Source organism: Oryza glaberrima, chromosome 4 (assembly GCF_000147395.1).
Source record: "Oryza glaberrima chromosome 4, OglaRS2, whole genome shotgun sequence".
NCBI lineage: Eukaryota > Viridiplantae > Streptophyta > Magnoliopsida > Poales > Poaceae > Oryza > Oryza glaberrima.
This window is the reverse complement of record NC_068329.1, coordinates 1,650,306-1,658,458: the sequence shown is the minus strand read 5'-3', so window position 1 is coordinate 1,658,458 and position 8,153 is coordinate 1,650,306. Positions and strand designations below refer to the sequence as shown.

At 48.1% G+C, this 8,153-nt stretch overlaps 2 protein-coding genes across 2 annotated transcripts; one reads left to right on the top strand and one right to left on the bottom strand.

The window, feature by feature from the left end:
- Positions 1 to 407: 407 nt before the first annotated feature.
- Positions 408 to 2,035, bottom strand: LOC127771789 (uncharacterized). Its single transcript, XM_052297722.1, has one exon. It carries the CDS (start codon positions 1,978 to 1,980, stop codon positions 586 to 588), a length of 1,395 nt encoding a protein of 464 aa, XP_052153682.1. The 5' UTR covers positions 1,981 to 2,035; the 3' UTR covers positions 408 to 585.
- Positions 2,036 to 6,377: 4,342 nt separating this feature from the next.
- On the top strand, positions 6,378 to 7,841 carry LOC127770149 (cytochrome P450 89A2-like). Its single transcript, XM_052295812.1, has one exon. It carries the CDS (start codon positions 6,378 to 6,380, stop codon positions 7,839 to 7,841), a length of 1,464 nt encoding a protein of 487 aa, XP_052151772.1.
- The last annotated feature ends 312 nt before the right edge of the window (positions 7,842 to 8,153 follow it).

Below are 8,153 nucleotides of genomic sequence, written 5' to 3'. Positions count from 1 at the left end.
GCTTGTTCATGTGAACGGCATTTGTTGAGTGTTAAGCTTGGTTGTTCTGCTCTCGTTTCCTTGATAGTTTAGTTTAGTTGGTGGAATGTTATAGTAGTCATGGTTTTTGTCTGTTTTCCCTTATTAATTGTGCATTATATGGTTTGGTCCCGTTCTTTCTTTAAAGAGGATACTCAACATCGTGACCGTTCAAACATATCGTAATAGATGTTTAAAAGGGGAAACTATTTTCATCCCTCGAGGGGATATCTCCTCGTTGTTTAATTTCATGTCACTCAAATAGTTATGAAAAAATTTGAGAAGATGTATTAACATGTAATACATCACTCCACAAACATACAAGTTCAAATTTAACTTCTACATCTCGTAACGAAAAAAAAACAAATTTGACTGTGAATATACGTTAACTAGTTGTAGTTTAATTTGTTTTTTTTGGTTGCGAGATGTAGAAGTTGAATTTGAATTTGCATGTTTGTGGAGTGATATATCACATGTTAATACATCTTCTCAATTTTTTTCATAATTATTTGAGTGATATGCAAACAACGAGGGGATATCTCTCGAGGATGAAAATCCACTCCCCGTTTAAAAGCCTGTTTCACCGACGAGGAACATCCTGGCGACACGCCACAGAACATCGAGCGCGGCGAGGACCATGACGGCGTAGCGAGCTCGCCCCAGCGACTGGTGATGTCGCTTTCTCAGCTCCTCCAGCGGCGGCAGCAGCGGGAGCTTCCCCCTGCCGCCGTCGAGGCTGCAGCAGCAGAAGGCCCAGAAGTAGACCAGCACCCTGCCACTGTCCATCCACCCCACCGTCTTCCTCCTCGCTAGCTCCTGGTACAGCGCCTCCAGCGCCGTGAAGTAGATGTACATCACGCACAGCCACAGCAGCTGCAGCCCGTCCGTCGTCGTCGTCGATGTTGGTGGCGGCGGCGGCGCATCGGGCTCCTCCTCCAGCGCCTCCCTGTAGAAGGTTGCTTTGAAGAAGACGACGAGCTCGAGGAAGTCGATGGAGAAGGCGAGCAGGGCGAGGCCACCGAGGAAGTCGATGGCGCCGGCGAACGCGCTGAGGGAGAGCAGCACCGGCAGGCTCCCTACCAAGAGGCCCAGGAAGCCGGCGAGCCTCGCCGGCGAGGATTCCTTGCGGAACATCGGCCGGGCCGCCGTGACGAGCATCACGAACTGCGCGCCGACGATGGTTAGGAACAGGAGGCTCTCGGAGACGGTGACGTCGTGGTTGGGGGAGAAGTTGGCCGTGGAGTAGCCGAAGAAGGTGCCCATCAGCCCCGCGCCGGTGGCGATGGTGTTCACGGCGGCCGACGCGTCGAACTGGCCCTTGAGCTTGCCGTCGTAGTCCTCGTAGCTAATCGCCGCCGTCCTCTCGCCGCGCAGCGGCGGGAACTCGTGGAGCACGCCGCCGCGGTGGCCGTGGCGGTGCTCCTTGGCGAAGAGGAGGAAGACGAGGTAGACGGGCGGCACGAGCGCGACGGCGAGGAACGCGTAGAGCGCGTTGAGCGACATGAGGAGGCAGAAGGGCATGGACATGAGGAGCACGCCGGAGGCATAGACGCGGACGCCGTGCCACCTGCAGCTCGCGTCGGTGACCTCGGCGTCGAGGAGCCTGGTGACGAGGGCGAGGTAGACGGAGCCCATGAGGTCGACGAAGAGCGCGGCGCAGAGGAGCGCGACGCCGGCCTTGGCCCACGCGCTGCCGCCGGTGAAGCTCGCCGTCCAGTGCTGCAGCAGCGAGGTCGCCAGCGGGAACTCGTACAGCAGGGCGCGCTTCGAGTACTCCATGAACCGCTCCAGCCGCTTCTCTCTCGTCGTCGACGACCTCTCGGCGGCGGCCGGACCATCATCAGCCTCAGCATCTACGTGCAAACTAATGGCATTGGCCGGCACCGCCGTGGCTCCGCGGTGGTGGAGTGCGCCGGGGCCAGAGCGCGGCGGCAGCCTATGGTGTTCGTCCGAGCTCGACATTGCCGGAGATGCGGTGGTAGTTCATGCTGGCATATACTGCCTTTTTATTTCTACGAAAGGGACCTGAGTAGTGACTAAAGATTCTGAGTTTAAATTTTCATAGGAGCGAATTTCAGATTGGGTTGTTTGCAGGGCTAAGTTTCATATTTCAATGGCCGTATATATCCAGTTGAATGTAGTGGCCAGGTAAAAATACCTTTTTCTAATAAAAAAAGCTATGCTAATTAAAAAATAATAACGTTGACCGTTGACCCCAAAGACTTTAGGTGTTCGACTGAACCGGGCCAGTCTGTCCACCCACGCGTTATCGAAATCGCAAATGACAACGGATCGGAAAAGTCTATACATACTTACCTATTAATTGGGTTTTGCTATACATCACTCGCGGAAAATTTTTTTTGTCTTCGCACTCAAATTTTCAACCGTTCGATCCTGCTGCAAGATTCGTGCTTTTGTTTAATTTAATGGGGCCGCAGCTGGTGTTGGATTTATTCAAGGAGGAGCGGCCAAATTTTTTAATCTGAACACGAACAAACCACTAATTATAAATATGAGCACGCAAAAGTTGAAATTCTTACTTCTAAGCAACCTGCCCACATTACCACCATAAATCTGGTTGACTTGGTGCTAACTGTCCACGATATGGGCAACCTATTTGCTTAAGAAATAAATGTATTACACCTTCCTCATTTCTTAGCTTTAGCTCGGTGCCATGATGGTAGCCTCGGCACGACGATGGTGTGTGTATGCATAAACCATCTAATATAACCTACGACAGTGACAGTGTTAGCGTGGTCATAGTACAACTAAAATTCATCAATTCTGAGCACATGGGACTAATCAAACTAGCTAGCATGGAGCAAACAATTGATCCACTAATATGAATCGCTAGTATTGAAAATTTAGTAGTATAATACCGCGGCTGTTTGTATTTTTCTTTGTGATTTGAACAATGAAAAAAACTCACCGTGTGCAACCATAAACCCTATGATTTTCATGTACTACCGGATGAATTAGATTTGAACAATGGAGAATTTTAGATGTGGGTTGTTGGGTTAACGTGATCAATTCAGCGGCCAGTTTGTTGGGCTACATATGAGCATCTTGCCTAAATAATTAAATATGATTGTCGTGTGCTCATATTTATAGTTAGTGGTTCGTATGTGTTTAGATAATAAAAAAATTCGAAGGAGAAGCACGTTGGACTTTCGTACCTTTGGGTCAGCCCTGCACGGCCCAAGTCGCATAAGGCTCCCCGAGTACCAAGCCGTTGTCCCGTGTCGCAATGCAGCTGCCACTGCCGATGCACGGCTTTGCCGCCCCGACCGTGGCGGAGATGGTTGAGAGGCAAAGCATGGCAAATCCGGCAGTTCCTGACAAGCCATTTCGCAGCATCCCATTTGTCGTAATATATGGGGCTCATCCACATACGGAATATTAGCGATATGAGGGGTCTGTGTCCCCAAACTCGAAGTATGTAATAGATCTGATCCATTTCATGGCGGTGGTGCGCATTTTAGTTGTTTTGATTCATGTAGATCTATCGTTATGGCTTTTTGTAATTTTTTCTTCTTGTGTGCTTTTGCATTTAGTTCTTGTAGCCTATGAAGCTACAAGCCTACAATAGATGTTTTGTACGATGTCATTTTGATCTGGTCTAAAGGGGCATGTGCATGCTTGTGAAGTTATATATTACGAGCAGCAAAGTGTTTTTAATTTTTTTTAAGAAATACAGTATAGACAATGCGCGCACACTCGCGTATATTCTATCCTTACGAGCACCTCTGAAAGAATTATTTTTTTTAAGTGGAAGCGGCAAAAGATTTACTGAATATATTAGGAGGTTAGAAAGAGTGCTATTACAAGGTAAGGATTACAAGGAAAGATGCATTACAACTATATGAGTAATAACAGGGTAAAACTAGTTTATTCATGGCGGCTTGAAAGCCATCTCTTACTCATCAATGTCGTCAAGAATGCATGAAATCGTTCGATGTAGATTGGGAGTCTGAAGATTGGAAATTTTTGCGTTTCGTTGTAGCCAAACAAGCCACCAAGTTTTGAGAAGGATTCCCATCTTTGCTTTGGCCTCATGTCTTGAAAGATTGGACCAGCATATCCTAAGAATGACAAAGTCACAACGGGTGTCTCGTTATCGACAAAACACACACGCATATCCTACCCTTATGAGCACCAATGAAAGATTGGACCAACATATCTTGAGATGGACAAAATCACAATGAACGTCTCGTTATCGACGGGTACGTCGCATAGTACTGTAAGAATAAATAGCCATAAATGCGAACACCCATGTCAAACTATAATTTGAACCCAGTTGAGCTGGTTCCACCAACCTAACCAGTTGAGCTATGTCACTTAGCTTTTTCTATTAAAGATTGTAGGCAATACATTTTAAGTTTTGTAAAGGTCACCAACAGTATCACTTATGGCTGATGGAGTGTGCATTTAATCTTTATTTTTTCAAGAGTTCACTGAATTCTAATATTTAATGATATTTAGTTTTGTATTTTACTAAAATAATACCTAGTTTTGCATGTTTTGTAAGCTAGTAAAATAGTTTTGTTTGTTTTGTAAAAAGAAACTATTTTAAACTCTCGAGAGGACATTCCCCTTGTTGTTGACATGTCATTTAAATGATTATTAAAAAAATTAAAATTTTTCTAGTAAGATAGATTAATATGTGATAAATCACTCTACAAACATACATGTTTAAATTCATCTTCTACAAGTTGCAACAAAAAATATTTTTTTGTTTTTTGTTGCAACTTGTAGAAGTTGAGTTTTAACTTGCATGTTTGTGGAGTGATCTATCACGTATCAATATGTCTTGTTGAATTTTTTATTTTTTTATGACTCCACAAACTTGCAAGTTTAAACTCAACTTCTCCAAGTTGTAACAAAATAAAATAATTTTTTGTTTTTTGTTGTAACTTGTAGAAGTTGTGTTTTAGCTTGCATGTTTGTGGAGAGATCTATCACGTATTAATATGTATTGTCAATTTTTTTAATTTTTTTATAACCGTTTAGATGATATGTAAATAATGTGGGGAGAGATGAGAGGTGGCAGAGCCGTAGAGGACACGCCAAAAGGGTTTGGCTTATATAGGCAACCCTGAGAATTTTTAGCCATTGGATGGTGTGAGCCTGCGATCCAATATTTTTTTTTGAGCAAAATTACTACCAGGCATCGCCAAGTAGTTTTAATATATTAAAACATAAGAATGTTACAAAATATATGTCGACGGGGGATACCCGTAGACCGGATATAGAGGGTATTGGGGTACGCTGTTACGAGGATCTACGTAGTACGACATCAAGCAAACAAAAGACAAGGATTATACTGGTTCAGGCCCCTTGGTAGGTAATAGCCATAATCCAGTTGGTATGGGATTATATGATGGAAACCACAGTTTACAAAGGGAATAACAGAACTCGATAATACTGACGAGACCGTAGTCGAGTTGGTCTGACTAGATCTCCCGGCGACTTGGCTCCTGTAGGCTCCTGCTCCGTAGGCTGTGGTGGATGTGTTGGCGGTGAGATTCGATGGACCTATATGTCTGTACAATGCCTGATACTGCACCTGTTGTATGTGTGGCAAAGGATATGTGCCTATAGTATCATTGATATAGGGGGTTGCTATCCGGCGCATGCGCGCCATCTGGCACCCCTCCCCGCGTTATGCGTTGTTTTTTTAGCGACTTTTTTGTTTTTTTCTTTTTCTTTTTTCTTTTTATTTATTTATTTAATCTTCAGCACGCATGTTGTTAAATCTTTAGGCTGAAAGTTTACAAATCTTGATTTGGAAGTTTTTTACTCTGAATTAAAAGTTTTCAAATTTGGAGTTGAAAGTTTTTAAAATTTGTCTTACAAATTTAAATTTCGAGTTGAAAATTTTCAGAGTTTGAGTTAAAAGTTTTCAAATTTTGACTTCAAAGTTTAAATCTTGAGTCGAAAATTTTCAAATTTAACTTGAAAGTTCAAATTTTGAGTCGAAATTTTAAATTTTATGTATGGCTTTTAATTTTTCAACAAAAAGTTTTAAAATTTACGTGAAATTTTTTTCATATATACATTTTTTTTAGAAAAATCCGGTTATTGCTATCAATTATATTTCTATAATTTGATAATTGAGCAGAAATGCCGACCATGGGAGGAAGCATATGAAATCAATATTTTTAGGCACAAAACAAATCTATCTTATTGTACACCTTATTATGTGCCATTCTGATCATTACTTAAACAAAAAGAGAGAAGTTTATAAAAAAAATACCGTAGATACATTTTGAACAAGTTGTGAAACAGTTTTGAGTGCTTCAGTGCTTATATATATACACACGCATGCACACTCAACTCTGAATGACAGTGGCAACGCCATGGATACGTCGGTGCTTCTTCTTGTGCTCTTCGTCTTTACCCTCCTCTGCTGCCTCGCCCTTCTCCGGCGAGCTGCCCGGCGTGCCCGTGCTCCGGCGGCCGTCCAGCTGCCAACCATTGAGATCAGCGACGCCGCCGTCGCCCGCCGAGCGCTCGTCGACTACGCCGACGTCTTCGCCAACCGCCCGTTCTTGCCCTTCCCCGTCGCCCTCGTCACCGGCCGCCGCAGCCGCCGGAGCGACAACCTCACCTCCGTCCCGTACGGCCCGCACTGGTGCGTCCTCAGGCGCAACCTCACCGCCGGCATCTTTCACCCCTCACGCCTCGGCCTCCTAGCGCCGCTGCAACGGGACGCCGTCGACGACCTCGTCGCCGGCATCTCCGAGTCCGCCGGCGGCGGCGCGGTAACGGTCGTCGTCCGCGACGCCGCCTACACCGCGGTGTTCAGGCTAGCCGCGCGCATGTGCTTCGGCGACGGCGTCGGCGAGCGCCAGGTGCTCGCCCTGCGGCGCGTGATCCGGGCGTTCGTGCTCGACGTCGGCGTCGCCAACAATGTGTTCCCCGTCTCGACGTCGACGGCGCTGGCGAGGCTCCGGCGTTGGAGGCGGATACGCCGACTCCTCTCTTCCCGCCGCCGGCAGGCCGAGCTCTATCTCCCTCTCATCGACGAGCGGCGGCGGCGGATGGCCGCTCGACGCCGCGACCGCGACGCCGACGGCGGCACATTCCGGCCGTACGTCGACGCGCTCATCGAGCTACGCGTCCCCGGAGACGGCGAGAGCACTCCGACTCCGCTCACCGACGACGAGATGGTGAGCCTCCTGATGGAGTTCCTCGCCGCCAGCACGGAGTCCGTCGTGTCGTGCATCGAGTGGACACTCGCGCACCTCGTGATCGACGCGGAGGCGCAGAACAAGCTGCGCCGCGAGGTCGCCGACGTCGGCGACGGCGAGCACATCCATGGCGGCCGCGCGCCCTACATGCGCGCCGTGATCCTCGAGAGCCTCCGGCTGCACCCGCCAGTGCCGTTCGTCATACGAGAAGTCGTCGGCGGCGCGGCGGCGCCGGTGCTCGACGAGCTAGCGGCCATGCCGATGCCGGGCGGCGGCGCGCGGGTGCACTTCGTGATCGGGGACATCGGGCGGGACGGCAAGGCGTGGAAGGATCCGGAGGAGTTCCGGCCGGAGAGGTTCATGGCCGGCGGCGAGGCGGAGGGGGTTGGCCCGGTGCCGGGGCCGAAGGAGGTGAGGATGATGCCGTTCGGGGCGGGGCGGAGGTCGTGCCCGGGCATGGGGGTGGCGGTGGCGCACGTCGGGCTCTTCGTGGCAGCGCTGGTGCGCGAGTTCGAGTGGACGCCGGCGGCGGGTGGCGGCGTGGACCTGACGCAGCAGGACGACTTCTTCAACGTGATGCGGACGCCGCTCCGGGCGCGCGCCACGCCACGACCACGCGCTCCCGCGTAATAACATTGTGTATTTCCTCTGTTTTAATAAAGGGACGATATAGGAGTATGTGCCAAGCCTGCTGAAATTTTTTGAGATATCAGCTGTATTTCCAGCCATAGGATATGAAACGTGTCAGCATCTCCCACCTCCCACTAGTGCGCACCGCCTGCCTGCACTCTGTGCGTGTGTCACGCGCGCGGGGAGGTTTTATATTTTTACTCCCTCTATCCCAAAATAAGTGTAGTTTTGCACTATTCACGTTTAACGTTTGAAATTCGTCTTATTTGAAAATTTTTATGATTAGTATTTTTACTGCTATTATATGACAAA

What these genes read in the sequence shown, in the direction of transcription:
- LOC127770149 (XM_052295812.1), top strand. Translation starts at nt 6,378, where the DNA reads ATGGATACGTCGGTGCTTCTTCTTGTGCTCTTCGTCTTTACCCTCCTC.
- LOC127771789 (XM_052297722.1), bottom strand. Translation starts at nt 1,980, where the DNA reads ATGTCGAGCTCGGACGAACACCATAGGCTGCCGCCGCGCTCTGGCCCC.